The sequence below is a fragment of the Cyprinus carpio genome, unplaced genomic scaffold (genome assembly GCF_018340385.1).
Source record: "Cyprinus carpio isolate SPL01 unplaced genomic scaffold, ASM1834038v1 S000006585, whole genome shotgun sequence".
Classification (NCBI taxonomy): domain Eukaryota; kingdom Metazoa; phylum Chordata; class Actinopteri; order Cypriniformes; family Cyprinidae; genus Cyprinus; species Cyprinus carpio.
This window is the reverse complement of record NW_024879238.1, coordinates 2567933-2595616: the sequence shown is the minus strand read 5'-3', so window position 1 is coordinate 2595616 and position 27684 is coordinate 2567933. Positions and strand designations below refer to the sequence as shown.

General features: G+C 39.3%; 1 protein-coding gene, 2 non-coding genes and 4 pseudogenes across 3 annotated transcripts; 5 read left to right on the top strand and 2 right to left on the bottom strand.

Moving 5' to 3' along the window:
- Nucleotides 1-673: 673 nt before the first annotated feature.
- Nucleotides 674-2558, bottom strand: LOC122144067. The gene is made up of 4 exons (XM_042754710.1): nucleotides 2034-2558; nucleotides 1349-1465; nucleotides 1026-1223; nucleotides 674-900 (listed from the first exon to the last, which is right to left on the bottom strand). Exons 1-4 carry the CDS (start codon nucleotides 2098-2100, stop codon nucleotides 674-676), a joined length of 609 nt encoding a protein of 202 aa, XP_042610644.1. The 5' UTR covers nucleotides 2101-2558.
- Nucleotides 2559-8751: 6193 nt separating this feature from the next.
- LOC122144092 lies at nucleotides 8752-8883 on the bottom strand (annotated as a pseudogene).
- A 1544-nt stretch (nucleotides 8884-10427) lies between these two features.
- On the top strand, nucleotides 10428-10537 carry LOC122144095 (annotated as a pseudogene).
- An 8557-nt stretch (nucleotides 10538-19094) lies between these two features.
- On the top strand, nucleotides 19095-19272 carry LOC122144094 (annotated as a pseudogene).
- Nucleotides 19273-20494: 1222 nt separating this feature from the next.
- LOC122144098 lies at nucleotides 20495-20658 on the top strand. Its single transcript, XR_006159526.1, has one exon. It is a non-coding gene; the product is annotated as a U1 spliceosomal RNA (small nuclear RNA).
- Nucleotides 20659-23346: 2688 nt separating this feature from the next.
- Nucleotides 23347-23521, top strand: LOC122144093 (annotated as a pseudogene).
- A 1222-nt stretch (nucleotides 23522-24743) lies between these two features.
- Nucleotides 24744-24908, top strand: LOC122144099. Its single transcript, XR_006159527.1, has one exon. It is a non-coding gene; the product is annotated as a U1 spliceosomal RNA (small nuclear RNA).
- Nucleotides 24909-27684: the final 2776 nt, after the last annotated feature.

The following is a 27684-nucleotide window of genomic DNA, read 5'->3' as shown; positions in this document are numbered from 1 at the left end:
CCATAGGCTTTTAAAAAAAAATATGGACTACGCGACTCTATTGGTTGAAGCTTTCGGAGGCCCGCACACGCCACTGACATCTTGGGCAGATTTGGGACCGAGTTTGTAATGTGAGTAGTGATCTCGGGACCGGAGTTGCGCAGTAGAGAGCAGGAAATAGAGGCGCGATATATATCAAAAGCCCGCCCACGGTGTGAAATAAACATTTATGAAAATGTAGAAATGAAAGCTAAAGCTCCAGTCTCCACCCTAAAAAAGTCTGTTAGTGCCTCAGTGACAACTTCACTCTGAGATGCTGTCAATCATGACGTCACACCCCCTGTTTTTATAGCATCAAATAACTAACTAAAACTAAAATTATTTAAAAAACGAAGACTTGAAATGAAATCATTGTGATAAAAACTGCCTAAAATGACAGAAACCAACTCTGGGAAAAATTACATGAAGTGTAATTGGATTGTTTAGTTTGTCTCGTGTCCATTAGAATCCACGGAGGGGCGGCTATACTGGGACCAGCCACCTGGGGGTGATCGAGGCGCGGAGGCTTCAGTTATTTACAGGAGTGCCGCAGGCTTGGTTGAAACAAAACTCTGCAGGACAATGGCCCTGATGAACATAATACAGAAAATCATCCAAAAATAAAAAAGTAATTGCAGACTTACATTATCCATATTCAGATTTCTTTGCAGCGGGCGAATGTAAATATAGAGTGGTTTACTAGGAGAACAGGATCTTTCAGATATGTAACAGTGTAACCCTGATTAGGGCATGGAATTAAGGACAGATGACGATTACGAGTAGTTCCGGATATCTTAAGTAATTCAAAGCCACCTGCATCTCTCAGCTTTGGGTAAGATGCAAGAATGAACTCCATGAACTCTGATGAACTGTCGTGGTTACCTGTTAAGACAAAGTCAACTTAGTTTTATATTTGTTTTTCACATTACAATTGGGTAATGATCTTTGTCTAAATCACATATCCGAGCAGTGACCAGTTTTTAAATACATTTTGTCAGAAGACATACCTTGAAAGACTAGGCGCCTGTCCCCCAACCCCGATCTTAGGAGTTGGTCTTTGCCAACCCTACTTGGGACAGTACTTGTGTCTTTACGCCCAAGGCAGCAAAATGTGTGTGTGTATGTGTGAACTGAACGGGGGTTTCTTGCAGGCCGCCTTGTCCTGCTTTGGCTATTGTATGCTGCAAATAACCTTGTAACCTCAGCTGGTAAGGGAAAAAAAATTGAATAAGACAACATTTCCCAAAATTCTAAACGAACAGATCACCAGCTGTGTAAACTGTAATAAAATATAAAAAATAGGCTACTTTTTACTCAAATTGTGTATTACCATCAACAGGGTGTGTGCCTAATGCACCCCGGGTAGAGCCAGATGAAGTGGATGGAGTAGCAGATGGAGTGGTTATTGGAGTGGTTGATGGAGTGATGGATGAGCCAGATGAATTTGCTGTTGACAGTGGCATAAATGATCAGCATGTATTAGCAACATGTAATATTGTAAGGCTAGATTAGAAGACATTTTAAACCATTTGAAAAAAGATGACACTGTTAATAAGGAACAAGTACTTGGATATTGTCATACATTTTCACTGACTTAATTTCTGTGTAACAATCCTAATACATATACATATATATATACATATACATATATATATATATATATATATATATATATATATATATATATATATACATATATATATATATATATATATATATATATATATACACATATATATATATATATATATACTAAAAGTAACTTTATATTTATTCATGTAATGCCATGTTTACAACAAATTCAAAAATTCATTTACGTATTTATGTACTTTAATTAAAGTAATTAATTAAACAATTGTACTTTTAACATTCTAAACTGATGTACTTACAGTCTCAGTACAGAAAATTACTAAATATGAAAAGTAAATATTGTAGGCCTAAGATAAAGGCCTAAGTACATATAAAACGTACACAATATATGCTAATAAACACAATGGTATGCACGTCTTACTCACAATGCTCCATTTGTTCAAGCCTATCAGCAGCCTCTCTAAGCAGCTCAGAAACTCGTCGCCCCGCCATTCTGATCTTCGTCCTCAAGTTTGCTTTCGGAGAAAAAAACGCGCACTCGATCGTTTCTTGTTCTTCTTGGGTTTATTGGCGAATCATATATGGTGAACATGTCGCCACCTACGGTCCATACATATTTTTCTTCACTCAATTATGTCGTAATAACGATGTTGTAGTTTTAACGACACCTTTTCTTGTAATAACGAGATAGGCTATGTTGTTTTAACGAAATATTTTCTCGTAATAACGAGATCTTGTGTGGTTAGAATTACATATTTTTCTCTTTAAAACAACATATATTTTCTAAGGACATGTATTGTATAGTGATGTTTAGTATGGGGGAGCGCGGGACACGGCGTTGAGCGGGGTTAGTGGTAACCATACGGTCTATGGTTGTAACACGCATGTTTGAACTCTTTCCACACATGCCAGGATGTTTGTTTACTAGTTGCCATATCAACATTATGAGAGAGAAAAAAAAATGTGCCAAAATTAAAAATCTTTGAAAGATATATATATATATATATCTATATATATATATATATATATATATATATATATATATATATAAATATATATATATAAAACCAATAGCAAAAGTAGGCTACATTTCTTACTTAAGTTTATTTTTCAACTCAGTTGTTTTGTGTTTATTTAAAATAAGACAAATGATATTATTTTAATCTTATATCTGTTATTTAACAGTTGAGATTGTTCTTTCATGCTGATCAGCAGAAGACACGAGCCTCTGTTTAAATCCCAGTTGTGCTGGTGGGGTGTGTTGTCATACTGCGTTACAATGAGCCCCTATTAGAAATATGCCATTATATTCTATACTTTTATGAATTATTGTGAGAAACCATGAGAAAACGGTGAATAATGACTGAGAGTCAATTGCGAAATTATTCATTATTATTATGTTTTTAACTGATGTATAGCTGTATTAAGCGATGAGTTTGTTGTCAAACTCAAAAATAAGTAGTAGGCTATATTTTTAATTCATAAAAAATGCCATTATTTTATTTTAAAAAGTTAATAATTATATTTTGTTGACAAAATATTTTAGTTTGTCTTGTATATTTTTTTTTATTATCTCAGATAACATTTTAAGCTGTCATTTGGTCATGTTACAATGTACCCCACATATGGGGCATGTTGTCACATTTCACTTCCATTCTTTCGGGGTAAATCAAGATGGGAAAAAAAGAAATACTCTGAACCCCAAGTGGATTTACACAAACTGTAAATCCGTATTGTAACACTTTACAATACGGGTGCACTAATCTGCATTAATTCATAATTAACTAATGCACAGATAATCATGTATTAATGTATGACTCATGAGGAACTAAACAATTAATTAATGATTACTGCATCAGTAACTAATAAAGATTGTAAATGATTAATAGATTAAGTAATATATGAATTGTCACTAATTAAATGTGTCATATTAATGTATTAATTCCTTAATAACTTATTTCATTGATTAAAAGTGTAAATGAATGTGTTAATGAGCCTACCGAAGTTGGTCAAATGTACTTCAACTTCCAGTTGTCTGCTTTAAATAATGATTTACTAATGATTTGCAAGTGTGTCATTATGTTATGACTTTACTTGTTGAAGCACATGACTACTAATTGTTAAGTATGCCATTTATGGGTTTTGACAGTTTGCACATGCAGTGAATAAATGTCAAAGAATGTGTTTGAAAGATGGGTGAGTTGGGCTGCACACAAATATCAGCACACCAGAATCTGAACTCCTGATGCTGCTGATGTTACACTGTGTCTAAACTGGACGAGACCAGCTATCTACACTGGACATGAGTCGTGACAGACCATTGCAAGTCCATTTGTCCTTCAGAACTAGCACAAGAGCTCTGAGTACGTCAGAAATAGAGTGTGGCATCAGTTAATGTCGGGGTTTTGTCATGTAGCGTCGCGCCGCATCCAGTGTAGTAGCCTATCACTGAATATAATGGACGTTATAGCCTATTGTCTTTGTCCAGTCTAGACACTGTGTCATGAAACAGCAGCGCTCGACCGCATGTTCTCAGTAGCTATAACACGTATTCACATTATGAATTTATATAGGCCTTAACCTATGTGCCTTTGTCACACTTCCATGTTTGAAAAACAGAAGCAATTATGCTCAGAGTAAAATTGCGTTTGGAGGGGAGTGCATGCAAAATAATTAGGGCTGCATTTCCCGATAACGTTCTCTTAGCGCGCTACGAAGACTCAAAGGCATAACTTAACTAAAGGTGCTATACCATTTCTAGGCATGTTCCCCCAATAGCCTACCTTAGGAGATTGCTTAAACCTTTTTAAGTGCAACGTTGGCAGGTGCTGTAGAATAGGTTATCAATGGCTCAAAAATCGATTTTTCACTCTGCAGGGGCTGTTTAACTGCATTGTGTGAGAAAACGGTGTTCTTTATAACCTAATCAACACTTCAGAAATAATTGAAATTGCATTTATCAGGACCCCTGAGTTCTTATAATCCAAATAGCAAAATAAATCCAACCGTGTATACGTGGATATTTTATATAATTTTGAAATTATTGTGCGAATCCGCAACATCTCCAAACGTATCATTAATGATACATTTGGACATGAGAGTTTGCGGATTGGCATTCAAATGTGAATCAACCTGCTACACTATAACTGGCAGTATAGTATGGCTACCATTTATAGGCTAGACTATCATAATATATTTTGCCATAGTAGCCTATTCATTTATATAGGCCTATACAAGAAGGGTTAATTGCCCGCATCACAGGGGCGTAGATTACGCGGGGGACGTGTCCCCCCCACTTTTCATATAATGAAAATTCGTCCCCCGCACTTTTTCGGTCAGGTTTTTCTCATAGAGGTTTTCAAGAGCTGGTGTGAATAAATATAGATTTAAACTCAAAGAGACTGGATAGTCTGCATATGATTTGATATTTTTTTAGGAAAGTGAATAGGGAGTGTATTGCCCCCTACAGGTCAATCAACCAAAGCTCAGTCTATAACATCATACTCGAAGCCGGAGCGCGCGCTCTCGCGAAGAAATTAATTTCAAAAGCGTCCAGCTATCGCCTGTATGAAAACAGTTTATACACAGAAAAAAAGCCCAGAAACTTTTGCAAACACGAAGACATTAAACATACGATTGCAACAATATATGGTTTTTCAAGTAATCTCCAGCAGGTGATAAATAAAGGATGAACAATGCATTACCCATACGATTGCATTAAACCTAATTGACATAGCATTTATTACAGTATAGAAACTATTCTGCCTTATTATGTGATAAACAAATCATTATTATTTGTTATTGTCCAGCAGTTATAGATTTCTAAGCCATTTAAAAGCTAGAAATTTGAGAAAAAATAAAATTGCCTATAGTCTCCACTACCAGTCAAAAGTTTTTTGAACAGTTTTGTTAATATTTTTTAAATAAGTCTCTTCTTTTCACCAAGCCAGCATTTATTTGATCCAAAGTAAAGTAAAACAGAAAAATTGTGAAATATTTTTACTAACCTATTTAAATTAACTGTTTTCTATTTGGATATATTTCAAAATGTAATTTATTGAGATTTCAAAGCTGAATTTTTAGTATCATTACTCCAGTCACACGATCCTTGAGAATAATTCTGATATTCTGATTTGCCTCTCCTCAAAAAAAAAAAAAAAAAAAAAAAAAACACATTGATAATGTTGAAACCAGCGGAGTAGATTTTTTTTTTAATGTTTCTTTTATCAATAGAAAGTTCAGAAGAACAGCATTTAATTTGAAAAAGAAATATTTTGAAAAATGATTACTTAATCATCACTTTTGATCAATTCAAAGTGAAGTGAAGTGAAATACAGCCATCAATAGAAAGTTCAGAAGAACAGCATTTATCTGCATTTAACCCATCGAAAGTGCACATACAGTGAACACAAACACACTGTGAGCACACACCCGGAGCAGTGGTCATCATTTATGCTGCGGTGCCAGGGGAGCGGGGAGCAGTGGTGTTGCTGGCCTGAGACTCAAACCCACAAAAGAGTCCTTGCTAAATATAAGTGTTCATTTTCTAAATTTTTTTTTCCAACAACAAAAATTATATATTGACTCTAAGCTTTTGAATGATATAGTGTATTCTGTTGCAAAAGCTTTTTATTTCACATAAATGCTGATCTTTGGATCCTTATATTTATCAAAGAATACTGAAAAAAAAAAACTGTTTTTAAAAAATGATGTTTTAAATATTGATAATCAGCAAATCAGCATATTATTATGATTTCTGAAGGATGTGACACTGAAGACTGGAGTAAAAATGCTGAAAATACAACTTTGATCACACGAATAAATTACATTTTAAAATATATTAAAATAGGGAAAAAGTTATTATAAATCGAAAAATATTTCGAATTTAAATGCAGGCTTGGTGAGCAGAAGAGGCTTCTAAAAAAAACCAAATATCTTACAGTTCAAAAACTGTTGATTTGTAGGCTATATAGATTACAGAATTTCTGTCCCCCTCATTTCTGAAAAGATGTCTACGCTCCTGCCACATCACATTATTGGTGTAAATCATTAATTTTGGATGATCTCAATAAAAGCGCAACACGCAAATCATAATCAACAGCTACAGTGGAAAGAAAAGAAAGAGAAGAGCGACAGCAGTTGAATTTCGGGGCTGAGCTCCGTCGGGTTTGTCTTGACAAAGTCGGACCAACAACAATATCTAAAAGCTGCTGAATTTGCCGCCGTGGCAGGCAAAATTTATTTTGAATTGCAGATTCTGACATGATAGCCAGGGGACTGAGGTTTTCACGGATGAAATAGTGCACATAGAAATGTCTCTGTGGACGGCGCCGTCTTTTATTTCAACCCATTATATTCGCTGTAGGCTATCACTGCAATAGTTTGACCAAACTCCCCACCACAATCATTCCCCTTTAAATAGATTCCATAATGGTTTGCCAGCTGATGATGATAACAATAGCCTAATAATAATAATAATAAAAAGAAAGAAAGAATGATAATAATAATAATACAAATTAAAAAGTTATGTAGGCTACTAGCTATTTTTTGTTATGTTTTTGGGCAACAGAATTTTTTACAAACTGTTACAATAGATAATTTGATTTGATCTTTGAAGTAGCCTATTCGATAGAGATAGCTTCGACATTTGATCAACTGTGGTTGGTTACAAAGACGTTACTATTCTGAAAATAATAACGAGATACAAACCTGTAAATATTCAATCGACTTTTCCTAAATTCAAAACAAAATATAAATGCATTCGTAATTTCCATTTCTGAATAGTTGCTATATGGTGGTTTGCGCATTAAATAGCCCCGAAAAATATAGCCAACCTATATTATGTTGTTTCCCCGAACATGACCCCTCTCTGCCAACTTTTTGAACATTTGGTCATTTATTTATTATTATTATTATTAGGCTATTATAATTATTTAGATAACGCATAGGCCTAAATATAAATGACCAGAAACAAATCGCTTCAACACGTCGAGTTGTTTCTGATTCGGTGTTTTACGAGTGGATTGAACTCACTCATTAAGACAGTGACTTTCTGCCACCTGGTGTCTGTTTTAGTTTCATATTAAACGTATGCTATCACTTCATTTATTCCATCATGTCATATTTATGTCTTCATAATGTATGCCTAAGACACTTCATAATATTTGTACGCACTTGTAGGCTAATTGCTGTGTAAATGCATTAAGATCTCTTCTGTATTGATGGCTCTGATGAAGCTCTGGTTGGATTTTAGTGGTAGGCTAACTGCCCTATAGGCTACAGTCTTATCCTCTAACTGAATTTATCGATGTGGATTAACGTGACGTTCATACATTTAATAAGGCTGTTGCTGTCAGTATTGTTTTTGGAAATTAGGCTACATTCAAATGCAATGGTCTCGTTTCAAAAGCATTGGTCAATATGCTTGCGTCGACTTCACTGTAGCCTGTGTGCCCTGCTTCCTTTCCCTGAGTTTTGACCGAAAAATGGAAAATATCAAGCGCTTCCGTTTCAGAGTCCATGTTTCATGTTTGTTAGCCCAGGACATTTTACAAATCCAGACCAAACGATGCTCTATGGCCATGTCCGGAATAAAGACTAACCTATTCGTGTCACACAGTAAGATTTTAAACATATACCTTGCAGTCACAGACCGTATCAACGTCAGTGATACTTATTGTATTTCGCCACAGGGTGTCACTGTGGCCTCAACCCTTCGCCTTCGCTTACTCTGAGCTCGATTGCTATGTCTGAGGTAAACCACGACCTCCTCATTACCCTACGCAGGAAGAAATGTAGGAAGAAATAAATGAAGAAATAAATTAATGTAGAAATACATAAATGTAGGAATAAATAAATGTAAAAATAAATAAATGTAGAAATAAATAAATGTATAAATGAATAAATGTATAAATAAATAAAAGAATAAATAAATAAATATGGGAAAAAATAAATATATACATAAGGAAATAAATGTATAAATAATTATTTATATTTGGTTTTTTTGCTTTTCTATGTATATTTATTTATATATATATTTATTTATTTTTTCTTTTTTACATTTATTTGTATATTTATTTATGTATTTATTTATGTTTCATTTTGGCAGACGTGGCATTCCATATGTTTCATTTTGGCAGATGTGGTAAATTATGCAGTCGAGATTCCCACATTTGACGAATTCGCAGGGGTCAGCACGGCCGGAGTGCAATGGACGAGCCTCGCCCTGGGTGAACTGCCTTTTTGATCATGGTGTCTCCCCTGCTAGGTAAGTATGAAATTAACGAAAAATAAAGCATCAACAAGTGTTGACATTTCTCAACATCACAGCAGTAATGACTTTATGAACTACTTTACTTCTAAAGTCGATACTATTAGAGATAAAATTGTAACCATGCAGCCATCAACTACAGTATCACATCAGACAGTGCACTATAGATCCCCTGAGGAACAGTTCCACTCATTCTCTACTATAGAAGAGGAAGAATTGTATAAACTTGTTAAATCATCTAAACCAACAACATGTATGTTAGACCCTATTCCCTCTAAGCTCCTAAAAGAGGTGCTTCCAGAAGTCATAGATCCTCTTCTGACTATTATTAATTCCTCATTGTTATTAGGGTATGTCCCAAAATCCTTCAAACTGGCTGTTATTAAGCCTCTCATCAAAAAAACACATCTTGACCAAAAAGAACTAGTTAATTATAGACCGATCTCGAATCTCCCTTTTCTTTCAAAGATACTAGAAAAGGTAGTATCCTCACAATTATATTCCTTCTTAGAGAAAAATGGCATCTGTGAGGATTTCCAGTCAGGATTTAGACCGTATCATAGTACTGAGACTGCTCTCCTTAGAGTTACAAATGACCTGCTCTTATCATCTGATCGTGGTTGTATCTCTCTATTAGTGCTATTGGATCTTAGTGCTGCATTCGACACTATTGACCACACTATTCTTTTGCATAGACTAGAACACTTTGTTGGCATTAATGGAAGTGCATTAACATGGTTTAAATTGTACTTATATGACTGCCATCAATTCGTAGCAGTGAATGAAGAGGTATCATATCGTTCACAAGTGCAGTATGGAGTACCATAAGGCTCAGTACTAGGGTGTTACTCTTCACGCTTTACATGTTACCCTGGGGAGATATCACCAGGAAACACGGTGTTAGCTTTCCCTGTTATGCTGATGTTTTCATGATTGATTTTTTTTTTTTTTGGCCCTTTTCATTTCCTTTTCTTTTTTTTTTTCACTTTACAGTGCCACCAAGTGGCCAGTCGCAGCGCCCTTTTTCTCATGACCACATACTGAGCCTGTGCATAGGTGTGCCGATTTGGGTCAAGTGATCTCATTCCTTTCTGGAGTTATAGCCATTTTAGCAACCTGGGCCACATGACCTTCGAACGTTTTAAAGGGCCACTAGCCAAGGTGAATGGAAATTTCCACTTTTTTTGGATGATTATTGACAGTCAGACTCCAGAGAATCTTTCTGTGCTACTTTGGTTCAGACTGTGCAAAAGAAGCGAAACCTTCTTTTTCAGAGCGACGAGCCAATTCGAGACCTGCCTCTCGTTCGGCTCGAGCCAAGGATTCCGATGACATGAGGCACGTGGCTCTGCGACAAACCGCTTGGGAGTTACGAGCGATGCCTTACTTTCCGCCACAGCAGAGCCACTGTCAGGCCAATCGGGGCGAGACTCGGTGACGTTGCAGATGGGGGGGAGGGTACTACCATCCCCCAGCGTTTCAGATCTCCCTGACTTACCAAAGCCGAGATGGCCATGTCCCGCTTTCTCCCCTGCTGCACCATAGCAGCATTGCTTCTCAGCCTTTTGGCTAAGATCAAGTGTAGTATCTGTTGTTATCAGAGAAAGAACAGAACCCCTGGAGCTGATTGACTACCTATGGAATTTTACGAGACCCTTTGGGATATTTTAAGACAAGATTTGTTGACAGTTTTTAACAACCTAGATGACCTAGACTCTCTCCCAGACAGTTTTAGGTTGGGAATCATGACCCTTTTGTATTAAAAAAAAAAAAAAAGAAAAAAAAAGACGGATTTAAAAAAACTGGCGCCCTATAACACTGTTAAATATGGATTGTAAAATTTTTACCAACCCGAATGTCGACTTTTTTAACAGATTTGATACAACCGGACAAGCCTGTGCAGTCCCAGGGAGGAAGATCACGGACAGCCTTGTACTGATTAGAGTTATCTGTCAGCGAGAGACAGAAATATTAGATAATTAGTGCTAAATTTAGACTTTGGAAAAGCTTTAGATCAAGTCTCACAACGCTACTTATTTCAAGTACTTGGAAAAAATTAAAAGAGGAGACGGAGAGGAGAGGAGGTGAAAAGAGCCACCATGATCTCCATTGTGCAGTCTGGAACAGGTTTGCCCCATAAAGGGCCTCTCTTTGGTGGAGGCACAGATACAGTTCTATGCCACCATACAGTTGGCAAAATATAGGCTACAGGAGTACACCGCATGGCCCTATTCAGATGTGGGGGTCAGAGCCTCACAAGAGAAGGTTTCCACGGCCACAGACCCTGACTGCCCGTAGATACCCCCAGTTGCACGAGTAACAGCGGTGCCTTGGTTTCAGAGGATCTCCGCTTCGGTCATGGAGCTGGGTCCCGGGAAATTCCCCTTTCCCCTTTTTCTCCTTCTCTATTCCCCCGTGCATATGGGAGAATGGCTAGCGTGGTTGTGGTAGTCTATAGATTAATAAAAATATGGTCTCCTTGTTTTAACATTTCGGACTTCAGCAAATGCAAACTCCTTTGAATTTCAAAGCTCTTCCTATCTTTAGCATAGGGTGACCAAATGTGCCATTTTCCCAGGACACGTCCTGGCCAGGATTTCTATATTGCCTAAAATATCCAGGTTTTGTCTTTGGTTTCCTGTTTTCATACTTAATGAAGGTAATGATCGTTTGACCAATGACATCCAGACATTGTACGTAATCGACCAATCGTGGTGAGATTACGTACAATACCATTCTCCATTCAGATTCGGTCAGAGAACGGTCAAAGCGGTGCAAATACGTGTACATATTAGTGTTCGATTTGAAGCAGCACTAAGCATACCGATCTGTGTATGACATTAAAGTACTGTGAGAGCGATTCAAAAGTACAAGAAGCCGTCTGCTCTCTAGAGCTCTCACGGTACTTTGTCATACAACAATTGGTCTGCGCAGTGTAAACAATGCCAAAACGTGGATATTTTAGGCAATATAGAAATCCTGGGCAGGACATGTCTTGGGAAAATGGCACATTTGGTCACACTACTTTAGCAACTTCATGTTATGTTTTTAATACCCCTGTTTTTTTCTCTCTCTTTCTCTTTCTTTATCCCCTTCCTGTGATGGTTTTAACCCTCTGGAGTCTAAGGGTATTTTTGGGGCCTGGAGAAGTTTTGTCATGCCCTGACATTTTGTGCTTTTTTTCAGTTTCTTATAAATATCTAAATGGTTAAAGTCTAATCTCACTGTAATCAGCACAAACTGGGCTATAATAATATGTGAGCAGCATATATGTACATGATTGTGTTTTTTGAGAAAAAATGTTATGCATGGTTAGTGAAAAACTAAAAATGTTAAATCACTTGAAAAAGGCAATAAAACACATACAGAACATTGGTTCCCAGGACTTTTGAGAACTGGAGCTTGTAGCCTAGAATTTTTTTTTTTTTCTAAATTATGTGAAAATCATCTTGTTTACTCACTTACAGAAAACAATATATTGATTTAAATTTTCCAAGACACTTTTTGTTGGTAAAAGTCATATGTGAGTAGGCGTCAACTATCATGAATATCATTGTGATTCACACTTGAGTAGACAAAGACCCGCATAATGAGCTGCATAATGAGCCTTTCAGTCAGCTGTGTGACTAAGAGGGGAAGAGTTACAAGAAAGAATGTGAGGACAAAATAAATGTATATAATTTATTTAGAATATATTTAATTATCCCACAACATAATTTTAATATTCACTTGTGAGTGCAGTTAAACAGTTTATTAGGGACAATCAAAGCTGACTTTCAAACTGAATTTTTTGCATCATTACGACTCCAGTCACACAATCCTTCAGAAAATCCTTTTAACAATCTTATTTTCTACAAAAAAAAAAAACAATTATTGTTGTTATTATTATTATTATTAATGTTGAAAAGAGCTGAGAATATTTTTTTTAAGTTTTTTAGGGGGGATAAATTGAAAGAGCAGCATTGTTTCTTACATTTGTTACAGTTACATTTATTGTTACATTTATATTATTTACATCAAGCTTTTGAATGGTATAGTAGTGTATATTGTTATTGAAACTTCATAATATTTCACTTGATTATTACATTTAGTCAGGAATTATAGTTTGGAAAAAGTCTAACTAGTAAAATGTTTACACGTTATGTGAAAACTAGTACAAGTATATAAATAAATAAAAAGGGACTTACTCATGTTTATGATCTCTGCTGAATAAAGTGCTTCATTCTTTTTTTTCTGAAATCCAAATCTCAAATCCTCAACCACATCACATCTTTTTGGGGTGAATTATGTCCTTATTCCTCTCATCACGAAGCAAACAGTAAAATAAAAAAAACTTGAAGAACAGTCTCGCTGCGTTGTCTTCTGTTGTGTGGGCGTATTCAAGCCCTTCAGTGAAACATTAGAATCTGAATAGTGCGTTCAGCGCGGGGGCGTGGTCGCATTAGAAGATAATGAAGGGAGACGTGAAAAACGGACATCGCGTTGTTTTCATATGGATTACTTTATCACATAATATTTGTTTTCGGCAGCACTTGTTTAGTTTAAAAGTAGACATGTCAAGCTTTCTATAGATATCTCTCTCATGTCTTTTGCGAGTTACAGTTCATTTTAATGATGCGTTTGTAAATGAAGATCAGCGCAGACAAAGGCTGCAGACAGCACACCTTGTTTGTTATCTTTATTTTATAAGTGCACAAAAGTTTTATGTCTGTATACAAAAAAGGAGACCCTTTACAGATTCGATTGATGTATTGCGTTGATGTATTTTTTCTTATCTGTACGATCAAAACTGTAAGTGTAATTTAGGTTTTTTTCGTTGATGTATTTCGCCGTATACGCGTTAATCGACTTCAGAGGGTTAAATTATGCTATTACGTATTAAACAAAAAGTTTTGACTCTGTATCCCCTTTCAAGATATGGAATGATGTATGTAAATTGTTGATGAAACAATAAAAATTATAAAAAGAAAAAAATCTGTTCTTATCAGATCACTTCTCTTCTTTTTGGCTAAGATCACGTGTCTGGTTGGACGGTTGAGACTGCGATCGCCTCTTGGAGGTTTCCTGTCTCGAGATCCTTTTATATCTCGAGTCACAAAACTTTTAAGAGGTAAATTGAAATCTGCTGCTTCAGGCTCCAACAAGTTTTAAGTTAAGGTCTTTTAATTATTTATTTGAGTATTTATTATTGTATTTATAGTTTTTTTAAGGTTTTTAGGCTGTTGGTGCCTTTATTTATTTGAGTATTTCCCATGCCGGCGTGCGGAGGCACCACTTTTAAGGTTTTTAGGCTGTTGGTGCCTGCATTTTCATTTTAAAGAGGTGAATGGTAAGCTCCTGGGGATGTCCCGTCTTGACTTCTCCAAGAAGCTAATCCAGGAAACCCTTAATTTTAAATCTATGGAATTGAACTGCTTCTGAAAAAAAAGGTTTTGATGTAAGATTTAGATCTGCTTCCTTGTTACAAGATTTCTGGCAAAGGTTTGATGCTTGTAAGACCCAGTTCTCCATGTTTTCTTTTGAAAAGCTTTCTGACAATTCATTTAAAACTGTGATTGTTAGAATGTTTAATGAAACAATGAGTGGAGATTGTATGGCTGGGTAGATTTTGCACGGTTAGTAGTCAACCAGTCAAGGTAGTAGACGAAGATGGCATCTGGAATTGCGCTTGGAGAGTTCGCATCAAACAATGGGAAGATCCAAGCAGATTCCAGGGCCTAATTCAGATACCTTCAATGATTGTGTTGGGAGAGAACCGTGGCTACTTTCATTATCAAGGAATGCCAAAATTGTGCAGGAAGTGTGGGAGAATAAGGCATCTTGCAGAAGCATGCCAAGAAATCATGTGTGGCAAGTGTAGAGAAATTGGTCACAGTTTTGAGGAATGTACCAATGGCAGACGGTGTAATCTCTGTGGTAAAAACAACCATCTCTACAGAGATTGCCCAAAAAGCTTTGCCAACAATTTGAAAAGTAATAAAATGGCCGCCCCACTAAAGGAGCAAACTGAGGAAGAAAGGGAGGAGACAGAGCCTGAGGTTTTGGCGGGAAATTCAAATATCCAGCCATCCTCAGGCATTGGACAAGGAAGAGAAAGTGGGGTGGCCACAGGGGCAGAGTGAAGTTTGGTGTGTGCACAGGGGGAGGAAGCCACTCTCCAACAAGATGGAAACAAAATGGAGGATGAAGAGGAGGAGACGGATTCCTCCCTAGAAACTGTGTCAGAGATTAGTGTGGTGGACAGTGGGAGTGAAACTTTTTGTTCCCTCCCCAATGCCCAAGTGCAGAAAAGGTCTGCGAGATCTCTTCTAGTTCCAATAGAGAAGAAAAAGCTGAAGGCATCGCATCGGCTAGATAGTTACTCTTTGGAAGATCTAGACCATATGTGGCCCGGCGAATCTCCAAATGAAGTCTCTTTTCTGCACATTATGCTGAGAACATCATCACTGAAAGAACTGCAAGAGTTTTTTCTCTGTGGACCCTGAGGCGATGAGCACTTGCCCCCCTGATCCCAGCATTTCTGGGGAAAGGGAGAGGCAAATGCAACATGAGGTGACGTGATTTTAATAAAACTCTGCAGTCTTTTTATCTTTTTGTTCCTCTTTTAAATGCTGGCATTTTAACCATACTGCTCATGGCCCTCACTATCTCTACAATTAATGTGAGAAGTGTGAGGTCCACCCTGAGAGCACAGAATGTTTTATCATATTTAAAAATGTCAGATATCTGTCAGATATCTTTTTATTGCAAGAGTGTGCTCTGCGCTTTTTAAGTAGTAACAGGAAGTGGGAGGAGATGTGGACCACGGGGCCCTCAATATGGAGTGGCTCCAACTTCAACAAGAGTGATGGTCTCGCTATTTTAATCAACAATTCTAACATTATGGTGACGGTACCACTGTGCTGAGGGGTGGACAGGCAATTTTAGTGAATCTTACTTTTTTTGGTAAAGATCTTAATATTCTAAATGTGTATGGTTTTACAGAAAAAAAATTACAGACGTGAGCTTTTAGAGGATCTGCAGCCCCACATGTTAGGTAGGGTGCCCCTAGTGGTAGCAGGGGATTTTTAATTGTGTTTTAACCAAAAAAGATAGAAAGAGGGCAACAGATGATTTTAATGTAGATAAAACATTGGTTTTATTGCAAAATTTAGTCAAGGATTTTAAGTCAGTTGACTGTTTTAAACAACTGCATCAAAGAGAGGAGGGCTTCATCTGGTTTAGTGGTGATAGTGCCAGAGCCTCTCGAATTGACTATGTTTTTACAAGGGACTGCCCGCCAACCGATGCAACATTGACCCCCCTCTTTTTTTCTGATCACATGATGCTGTCTTGCACCCTTTCACTTTCCATGGGTGTGACTGTAGGAGGAGGGCTGTAGAAGCTGAACTGCTCCCTATTAGAGGATGAAGAAGTGGTTAGAGAGTATAGGGAGCAGTTCAGCCAATGGCACACCCTCCAGGACTTTTATGACTCACAAGCACAATGGTGGGAAATGGTTAAACAAAGGACAGGACAGTTTTTTAAAAAAAAAATAGGAAAAAGTAAAGAAGACGCATGATGGGGCTGCAGAAAAGACTGCAGACATATTTTAACCTTTTAAACAGTGGATTGGATTTTACAGAAGAGATCAAAGAAGTCAAGAAAGAAATGTCAGTTTTATCCAAAGTTCAGAGTAGAGGTGTAATTTTAAGATGTAAGGAAAGAGAAACAGAAGAAGGGGAGAAATGTACTAGATACTTTTAAAAAGAAATTATAACAATCTCTACTTTAAGGACTTTTAGTGGGAGAGAAGCAACCAGCACAGAAGAGATCTTAAATGAAACTGAAAACTTTTATAATAACTTATATAGTTCAAAAGAGGTTCACAACCGGGTTTTAGAGGAAGTTTTAACCTCTTTTAATAAAAAGGTTAACAGTCCAGATGTGCTTTAATCCCAGGATTTTACAGTTTTAGAAATTCAAAAAGGTTTAAAAGGTTTTACAAAGGGGAAGTCCACTGTCATGGACAGACTCCCCCTTGAATTTTATCTGACTTTCTAGGACATTTTAGCACACGAATTGCTGACAGTTTTTAAAGAATTTGAGACTCTTGACAGACTTCCTGACAGCTTTAGAGTAGGGATAGTTTCATTATTACACAAAAAAGGAGACAAGACTGACTTGAAGAACTGGCAACCAATCACGCTTTTATAACTGCTGTACAAGGGCCTAGTCAGCAAAATTCTAGTAAATGGGCATTATCCTATGCAGTAAATATCTGCAGTGGTGTTCGTCAGGGGTGTCCTTTATCTCCTCTTCTGTACGTGGCTTGCATCGAGCCACTGACATAGATCTTCAGAAGTGACACATGGATCAAATGATGTATACATGGACGATGTACAATGGACTTGACTGACTGGTATGGTCGGGCCTCGGGCGCAAAGCTCAACAGAAGCAAGTCCGAGGCCCAGCTCTTCGGGCCATGGGAGGGAGACATAGGACATTGGACGTGGAAAAAAAAAAAAAACTTTAAAATTTAGGGGGTCAAGTTTGATAAAGAGGAGGTGGACGGGGAAAATTGGACTGTTAGGAAAGTTAGGAAAAGACTGGGGTTTTGGGGACTAAGACAGATGACAATCGAAGGTAAAATGTTATTTTTAAATGTTATTTTACCTCTTATGTTACTTGTTTTGTTTTTGTTTTTTACCCCACCTAGGAGACTGGCCCCCTGTATTTCCCGTGCCTATCACCGGGTGGGGGCCCCAGTTCGGGTACCAGCTCGTCATCCTTGGGGGGGCCAGGACTTGAAGGACTTGACGGCACAGGAATTCACCTCGCTCTGGCTCACCCTCAACATCATCAAGGATGCCATCTGGGCCACCAGAAACCTGCTAGTGGGGAAGCGCGTTACGGTAACCCTTAATGCATGCGAGCTAAAATCTAAACATCAATGCTGCAGGGGTTACTAGATGACGATATTTGGATGGGGGGGGCAGGGTCGAACAGAGAGGGTCCCGGCCGCCCATAGATGCACCCTCACCACTCTGGCTACGGGAACAGCGGGCCAGCGGGCCGGAGGAGAGGGGATCTCCGCTGCTGAGCCCATGAAGTAGCATTTCACGTCCCTGTTCTGGAGAGTGGGTGTGAAAACTGACTCGATAGGGACTCGGTCTTGCACAACAGATGACTTTTAAAGACTTTTAATTGGTGTGTTTTATTGTTTAATCAAATGGAGTTGGATTTTATTGCACAAAAAAAATTAGATGATGTTGTTTTAAATTTTGTATTTTACTTTAAGATGCTCATACCTTTGAACACACACACCAAAACAAGTAACACATAATGGCTCTGTTTTAAATTTCTGCTTTTTAACAAATATTGTATTTTATTTTGAAACCATGTGTAGTTATTCTATTTATTCTAGCTCGTTTTAAAAAAATGTGTGTGTTGGAAAACAAAGAAATGTGTGTGTAAAAGTACAAATGGAAAATGAAAAAATGAAAATTGTGACAATAAAACTTTTCAAAAGAAAAAAATCACTTCTCTGTCTTTTGGCTAAGATCACGTGTCTGGTCGGATGGTTGAGACTGCGATCAGCCTCTTGGAGGTTTCCTGTCTCTGGATCCCTTTATATCCCGAGTCACATAACTTTTAAAGAGGTACATTGAAATCTCCTGCTACAGGCTCCAACAAGTTTTTAAGGTAAGGTCTTTTTAATTATTTATTTGATTATTTATTGTTGTATTTATTGTTGTTTTAAAGTTTTTAGGCTGGTTGGTGCCTCCCACCATGTCGGCTGACCGTGCCGGTGTGCGGAGGCACCACAGCGTGTGCTTTCGTTTTAAAGAGGAAAGCTCTTGGGGATGTTACCAAGTTACACATAATGGTTTTAATGGGGAAGGCTATTAATTTGTGTGTTTTTTGTGTGTTTTATCTAAATGTAATTGTTTTTTATTGCACAAAAGAAGATGCTTGTGTGCTATTTTAAATTTGTGTTTTTACTTTTGAAACATTCACACCTTTTAAAACACATCACAGACATGGACTTTTAAAAACAATGTAACAAATAATGGTTTTAAATGTCTGATTTTTAACAAATAATTTTATTTTAAAACCATGTGTATTTATTCTATGTATTCTGGCTTGTTTTAAATAATTGTGTGTTTGAAAACAAAGAAATGTGTGTGCAAAAGTACAAATGCAAAATTTAAAAAATTAAAAATGGGTGAAATTAAAAATTTTTCGAAAGAAAAAAAAAAAAAAATCTGTTCTTATCAGTTTAATATCTGATATGTCCCCTATCTGGGGACAACATATTAAATTGATTTTTGGATCACGGAGCTGGAGCTGGAGCTTGCTCTATCCACTCATTAGCCTGGTATTGCAGTGTCTCCAGGAACGGTGTGCTTCCCTTTTCAGGGGTTGCCTATTGTTACGAATAAACAGAGCAAGGAATGAGGGCCTTGTCCTGGCTCCCACTGAGGTCTGCCCTAGCAGATGGCCCCGGTTGCTGTTTTATTGAGAATTCTCTTCTGATGCACCCACCTGAGGTCTTGGACTCTTCCACTAACGAGATGATGCATTGAATCAGGTGTGTTTTGGTTAAAGGGAGTCATCTAAAAACAGATGAGACACTTTAGCCCTATTCTCTCGGGATTAGTATTATCTGGTGACCTCCAGTCATTTGTAATAATTGCGGAGGTTGTCTGTGATCTTAATCACGTGCGAATCGGCCATGTGTGTAATTTGTAAACTAAAAATTGCATACCATATTTTGCCAAACACTGAGGTCCTGTGATAATATTAGTCCTGTGCGAATCGGCATCTCTGTGATTTGGCCAGGATTTGGCAGGGTCGTATATACATTTTTCAAGGTTTTTGTTTCCTGTGCGCCTTTTTATCCATCTTTTACGAAGAATGGAGCTGCGTTGGAGTGTTTAATAGTATTTTGGGTGCTGTCATATCGCTACACCATACAATTTGCAGAAAGAGAGAGCTGAAAAGTTTTTGAGGTTTAATGTGTTTACAAATAAATCAAGCATAAAGCTTGAGATATTATTTTTTTAACCCAGTGAAATGTAAATGAAGTGCCAGAAAACTATATATATATATATATATTTTTTTTTTTTTTTTAATCCATCTGAACCATAGAAGGGGACAAAAAAAAGCCTTTGACATCCGGGTATCCGGGAGATAAATTAGTAAATTAGAGTAAAATCACAGGCTTCTCTTATCCCGTGTGAATGCACCACATGAAATTCAGATGTGGGAGGGTAATTTCAAAATCACACAAGGTCCCCAGATAATACTAATCCAGTGCGAATAGGGCTTTTGTCTCCTTTGTCTGAGACACCTGATTCAGATCTTCGAGTCTCTACTAGCTGATGATCTGAATCAGGTGTGTTTAATTAAGGTGACATAGAAAACATGCAGTGTTGGGGGGCCTCCAGGAATGCGGTTGGGAAACACTGATCTAAAAGCAGGGTTGGGAAGCACCGGCTCGTGCCAACACTTGGCAGTTTGCAGGCCAGAAATGGAAGGCAGCCGTCCTTTCCTTTGCTAGTGGCGGGAGTTCACCGTTGATGAGGACGGTAGAGACAGAAATGGTACCTCTGACTGGCCGTCTGGGCCTTCATATTTACCTGGCAGGGGAGACACCATGATCAAGAAGGTGGTTCACACAGGGCGAGGCTCGTCTATTGGACTCTGGCCGTGCTGACTCCTGCGAATTCCCCAAATTTGGGAATCTCGACTGCATAATTTATGGTAGTGGGGGACTGCGTTTGTGCTCTCTCCTGAAAGTGCTGGTTAAACAAAGCAGATGGGTTTTCTCTCCTGTTCTTTTATGCAAAGCGTTTGTTCTGTCTTTCTTTTGGGGTTCTCAATGATCCAGAGAGCTGTTCTGAATGAGGAGTTCTGTCATATGCTGGGTTGTGCATGTGTGGAAAAAAAGGCAGTTGCGCTCTTGAAAAATCACCCCCTGGTGGGCGGTTTTAGTTCAAATTTCTCACAGACCTCACTTTTCAAGTCGTTCGGACTGACAGTTGCCTAGCCGTAGCTGTTTTCATGATTGTTTGGTTGTCCTTTTTCATTTCCTTTTCCTTTTTTTTTACCTTACAGCGCCACCAAGTGGCCAGTCGCAGCGCCCTTTTTCTCCGGACCACAGACTGAGCCCGTGCATAGGCGTGCCAGTTTGGGTGAAGTGATCTCATCCCTTTCTGGAGTTATAGCCATTTTAGCAACCTGGTCCACACGACCTTCGAACGTTTTGAGGGCCCCACGCCAAGGTGAGTGGAAATTTCCACTTTTTTTTGGATGATTATTGACAGTCAAAGAATTTGAGACTCTTGACAGACTTCCTGACAGCTTTAGAGTAGGGATAGTTTCATTATTACACAAAAAAGGAGACAAGACTGACTTGAAGAACTGGCAACCAATCACGCTTTTATAACTGCTGTACAAGGGCCTAGTCAGCAAAATTCTAGTAAATGGGCATTTATCCTATGCAGTAAATATCTGCAGTGGTGTTCGTCAGGGGTGTCCTTTATCTCCTCTTCTGTACGTGGCTTGCATCGAGCCACTGACATAGATCTTCAGAAGTGACACATGGATCAAATGATGTATACATGGACGATGTAACCCTTTTAGCTACGGACATTTTATCTATACGGAGAGCAATGGACTTGACTGACTGGTATGGTCGGGCCTCGGGCGCAAAGCTCAACAGAAGCAAGTCCGAGGCCCAGCTCTTCGGGCCATGGGAGGGAATGGACATAGGTGGACTGGACGTGGAATTTAAAGGGACAGACTTTAAAATTTTAGGGGTCAAGTTTGATAAAGAGGGAGGTGGACGGGAAAATTGGACTGTTAGGAAAGTTAGGAAAAGACTGGGGTTTTGGGGACTAAGACAGATGACAATCGAAGGTAAAATGTTAATTTTTAAATGTTATTTTACCTCTTATGTTACTTGTTTGTTTTGTTTTTACCCCACCTAGGAGACTGGCCCCCTGTATTTCCCGTGCCTATCACCGGGTGGGGCCCAGTTCGGGTACCAGCTCGTCATCCTTGGGGTGGGCCAGGACTTGAAGGACTTGACGGCACAGGAATTCACCTCGCTCTGGCTCACCCTCAACATCATCAAGGATGCCATCTGGGCCACCAGAAACCTGCTAGTGGGGAAGCGCGTTACGGTAACCCTTAATGCATGCGAGCTAAATCTAACATCAATGCTGCAGGGGTACTAGATGACGATATTTGGATGGGGGGGGCAGGGTCGAACAGAGAGGGTCCCGGCCGCCCATAGATGCACCCTCACCACTCTGGCTACGGGAACAGCGGGCCAGCGGGCCGGAGGAGAGGGGATCTCCGCTGAGCCCATGAAGTAGCATTTCACGTCCCTGTTCTGGAGAGTGGGGTGAAAACTGACTCGATAGGGACTCGGTCTTGCACAACAGATGACTTTTAAAGACTTTTAATTGGTGTGTTTTATTGTTTAATCAAATGGAGTTGGATTTTATTGCACAAAAAAATTAGATGATTGTTTTAAATTTTGTATTTTACTTTTAAGATGCTCATACCTTTGAACACACACACAAAACAAGTAACACATAATGGTTTTAAATTTCTGCTTTTTAACAAAGATTGTATTTTATTTTGAAACCATGTGTAGTTATGCTATTTATTCTAGCTCGTTTTAAAAAAAATGTGTGTTGGAAAACAAAGAAATGTGTGTGTAAAAGTACAAATGGAAAATGAAAAAATGAAAATTGTGACAATAAAACTTTTCAAAAGAAAAAAATCACTTCTCTGTCTTTTGGCTAAGATCACGTGTCTGGTCGGACGGTTGAGACTGCGATCGCCTCTTGGAGGTTTCCTGTCTCTGGATCCTTTTATATCCCGAGTCACATAACTTTTAAGAGGTACATTGAAATCTCCTGCTACAGGCTCCAACAAGTTTTAAGGTAAGGTCTTTTAATTATTTATTTGATTATTTATTGTTGTATTTATTGTTGTTTTAAGGTTTTTAGGCTGGTTGTGCCTCCACCATGTCGGCTGACCGTGCCGGTGTGCGGAGGCACCACAGCGTGTGCTTTCGTTTTAAAGAGGAAAGCTCTTGGGGATGTTACCAAGTTACACATAATGGTTTTAATGGGGAAGGCTATTAATTTGTGTGTTTTTTGTGTGTTTTATCTAATGTAATTGTTTTTTATTGCACAAAAGAAGATGCTTGTGTGCTATTTTAAATTTGTGTTTTTACTTTTGAAACATTCACACCTTTTAAAACACATCACAGACATGGACTTTTTAAAAACAATGTAACAAATAATGGTTTTAAATGTCTGATTTTTAACAAATAATTTTATTTTAAAACCATGTGTATTTATTCTATGTATTCTGGCTTGTTTTAAATAATTGTGTGTTTGAAAACAAAGAAATGTGTGTGCAAAAGTACAAATGCAAAATTAAAAAATTAAAATGGTGACAATAAAACTTTTTCGAAAGAAAAAAAAAAATCTGTTCTTATCAGTTTAATATCTGATATGTCCCCTATCTGGGGACAACATATTAAATTGATTTTTGGATCACGGAGCTGGAGCTGGAGCTTGCTCTATCCACTCATTAGCCTGGTATTGCAGTGTCTCCAGGAACGGTGTGCTTCCCTTTTCAGGGGTTGCCTATTGTTACGAATAACAGAGCAAGGAATGAGGGCCTTGTCCTGGCTCCCACTGAGGTCTGCCCTAGCAGATGCCCCGGTTGCTGTTTTATTGAGAATTCTCTTCTGATGCACCCACCTGAGGTCTTGGACTCTTCCACTAACGAGATGATGCATTGAATCAGGTGTGTTTGGTTAAAGGGAGTCATCTAAAACAGATGAGACACTTTAGCCCTATTCTCTCGGGATTAGTATTATCTGGTGACCTCCAGTCATTTGTAATAATTGCGGAGGTTGTCTGTGATCTTAATCACGTGCGAATCGACCATGTCTGTAATATGTAAAGTAAAAATTCCCCCGCAAAAGACCTACCATTTTTTGCCAAACACAGAGGTCCTGTGATAATATTAGTCCTGTGCGAATCGACATCTCTGTGATTTGGCCTGGATTTGGCAGGTCGAATATAATTGTTCGAGGTTTTTGTTTCCTGTGCGCCTTTTTATCCATCTTTTACGAAGAATGGAGCTGCGTTGGAGTGTTTAATAGTATTTTGGGTGCTGTCATATCGCTACACCATACAATTTGCAGAAAGAGAGAGCTGAAAAGGTTTTGAGGTTAATGTGTTACAAATAAATCAAGCATAAAGCTTGAGATATTATTTTAACCCAGTGAAATGTAAATGAAGTGCCAGAAACTATATATATATATTTTTATTTTATTTTTTTGTAATCCATCTGAACCATAGAACGGGACAAAAAAAAGCCTTTGACATCCGGGTATCCGGGAGATAAGTCAGTAAATTCGAGTAAAATCACAGGCTTCGCTTATCCCGTGTGAATGCACCACATGAAATTCAGATGTGGGAGGGTAATTTCAAAATCACACAAGGTCCCCAGATAATACTAATCCAGTGCGAATAGGGCTTTTGTCTCCTTTGTCCTGAGACACCTGATTCAGATCTTCGAGTCTCTACTAGAGCTGATGATCTGAATCAGGTGTGTTTAATTAAGGTGACATAGAAAACATGCAGTGTTGGGGGGCCTCCAGGAATGCGGTTGGGAAACACTGATCTAAAAGCAGGGTTGGGAAGCACCGGCTCGTGCCAACACTTGGCAGTTTGCAGGCCAGAAATGGAAGGCAGCCGTCCTTCCTTTGCTAGTGGCGGGAGTTCACCGTTGATGAGGACGGTAGAGACAGAAATGGTACCTCTGACTGGCCGTCTGGGCCTTCATATTTACCTGGCAGGGGAGACACCATGATCAAGAAGGTGGTTCACACAGGGCGAGGCTCGTCTATTGGACTCTGGCCGTGCTGACTCCCTGCGAATTCCCCAAATTTGGTAATCTCGACTGCATAATTTATGGTAGTGGGGGACTGCGTTTGCGCTCTACCCTGAAAGTGCTGGTTAAACAAAGCAGATGGGTTTTCTCTACTGTTCTTTTATTCAAAGTGTTTGTTCTGTCTTTCTTTTTGGGTTCTCAGTGACCCAGAGAGCTGTTCTGAATGAGGAGTTCTGTCATATGCTGGGTTGTGCATGTGTGGAAAAAAAGGCAGTTGCGCTCTTGAAAAATCACCCCCTGGTGGGCGGTTTAGTTCAAATTTCTCACAGACCTCACTTTTCAAGTCGTTCGGACTGACAGTTGCCTAGCCGTAGCTGTTTTCATGATTGTTTGGTTGTCCTTTTTCATTTCCTTTTCCTTTTTTTTTACCTTACAGCGCCACCAAGTGGCCAGTCACAGCGCCCTTTTTTTCTCTGGACCACAGACTGAGCCCGTGCATAGGCGTGCCAGTTTGGGGTGAAGTGATCTCATCCCTTTCTGGAGTTATAGCCATTTTAGCAACCTGGTCCACACGACCTTCGAACGTTTTGAGGGCCCCACGCCAAGGTGAGTGGAAATTTCCACTTTTTTTTGGATGATTATTGACAGTCAAACTCCAGAGAATCTTTCTGTTCCGCTTTTGGTTCGGACTGGGCCAAATACCTGGTGCTAGTTTGCAAAAGAAGGTTTTCGACGAAATCCAAAATAGCCGGAAAATATTGTCAGAGTGACGAGCCAGTTTGAGACCTGCCTCTCATTTGGCTCGAGCCAAGGATTCCGATGACATGAGGCAGGTGGCTCTGCGACAAACCGTTTGGGAGTTTAGGGGGATGATGTAATTTTTTCCGCAGCAGAGGAGCTGCTGGCGGAATAGTGGGGGCGGGTCTGTGGTGTTGTTGAAGGGGGGGGAGGGTACTACCATCCCCCAGCGTTTCAGGTGTTTTCATGTTTGTTTGGTTGTGCCTTTTCATTTCATTTTTCCATTATAGCCATTTTAGCCAATTTAGCAACCTGGTCCACACAACCTTCTAAGGTTTTGAGGGCCCCACGCCAAGGTAAGTGGAAATTTCCACTTCTTTTTGGATGATTATTGACAGTCAGACTCCAGAGAATCTTTCCGTGCTGCTTTGGTTCGGACTGGGCCAAATACCTGGTGCTAGTTTGCAAAAAAATGTTTTCGACTAAATCCAAAATAGCCGAAAATTTTGGATTTATGGACCTGACCTTCTTCAATCTAACGGACTGTGTGAGTTTTTTTGAGTCTTGGGGTAAGAAAAAGCACAAGCTGTTTGGAAGGATTATGTTTGCACCCTTTGTTTTGCACAGGATTACTTACCTCTCACAATCCATCTGTAAAAATCTTTTGTTGAGGATGCGGAGGTAATGACATTCCTTGAGAGGCACTGTGAGGCTGTGAAAGGAGATGAGCGTGTGAGGGATCGGTTTGGGATTTGGACTGGAAAGAGGCGTTTTTTTGTGAAGCTCCAGGTGGATTCAGCAGTCCCTGGAAGCCTGGTTCACCTACCGGGGTCTATTTCCATTGGGCCTAACAGGGGCTTTCTTTATTACCCTAGGCAGCCCATGTATTGCAGGAGATGTGGAGGAGAAGGACACGTTAAAACAGACTGTGAAGGACAGCGTTGTCGGTTTTGTGGGAGGCAGACCACGTTGCTTCGGCCTGCCCTGCACCAAAGCTCTGTAGCCTTTGCGGCAAGTCTGATCATCTTTACCGTACCTGCCCATCAAAAAGCAAGACCTATGCGAGCATATTGAAGGAAGGTGATGATCTGCAGGCAGACCTGGATGTCATTCTTAGCAGTCTACCAGCAGAAAGGGAGGGGCATCTGAACAAGCGACAGGTGGAAATGATCAGAGAAGTATGAGTGCATCAAGTCAGGAATGTGCTGGTATGAAGGAACAAGCGGATGTAGCCATGGGGGATCTGATAACTTTGTCCCTGGATGGAAAGGAGGTAAAAGGAGTGGGATCGGATCAGCAGCTTAGTCTGTCTCCGGGATGGACAGATCTGGAGTGTTGTCACGATATTTTTGTCGTTTGATTTGTATGGTAACCCATACTCGGAATTGGTGCTCTGCATTTAACCCATCCAAGTGCGCACACACACAGCAGTGATCGTGAACACACTGTGAACACACACCTGGAGCAGTGGGCAGCTATATATCCAGCGCCCAGGGAGCAACTGGGGGTTCAGTGCCTTGCTCAAGGGCACTTCAGACATGGGTATTGAGGGTGGAAGAGAGCACTGTTCATCACTCCTCACCCACCTACAACTCCTGCCAGCACTGAGACTCGAACCTGCGACCTCCGGGTTACAAGTCCAACTCTCTAACCATTAGGCCACAGCTGCCCCCCCCCCACTTCAGAGAAGTGCTTTCTGATGCGTTGGAGGTGGATAAGGAGGAGAGGCCGTTTTGGAGCCTGCAATCGGATCAACCCACCAACGAGAGAGAGAGTTCATAGTGGGTCAAAGATGGAGATTGCAGTAGAGTCAGCATTTGGGACTGGCCGTCGCAGAGCCTGGAGTGAGGCTAGTGACCCTGATAATGTGGAAATATGCAAATACAGCAAATTGGAGAACTCTGTAAGTCAAGATTGTAATGAGGAGGGCTATGAAGGTAAAGAGAATGAGGAGGGGGACAAGCACTGGCGGGGGGTAGTATTGAAGAGGAAGAGGAAGAGGGAGGGGAAGAAATGATAGCGGAATCCGGGGAATGGACTGAGGTGGTTTCAAGGAGGATAAAGGGAGGAAGGGGAAGAAGAGAATGTGGAAAAAATGGGAATGAATAAGAGGGGAAAGTGGGATGGGGAAGTATTGTGGGTGATAAGGGGGC

What these genes read in the sequence shown, in the direction of transcription:
- LOC122144067 (XM_042754710.1), bottom strand. Translation starts at nt 2,100, where the DNA reads ATGGCGGGGCGACGAGTTTCTGAGCTGCTTAGAGAGGCTGCTGATAGG. An exon ending in GCTTGAACAAATGGAGCATT is followed by an intron (nt 1,466 to 2,033) that starts GTGAGTAAGACG and finishes CACTGTCAACAG; the next exon opens with CAAATTCATCTGGCTCATCC. An exon ending in CAGGCGCCTAGTCTTTCAAG is followed by an intron (nt 901 to 1,025) that starts GTATGTCTTCTG and finishes TTGTCTTAACAG; the next exon opens with GTAACCACGACAGTTCATCA.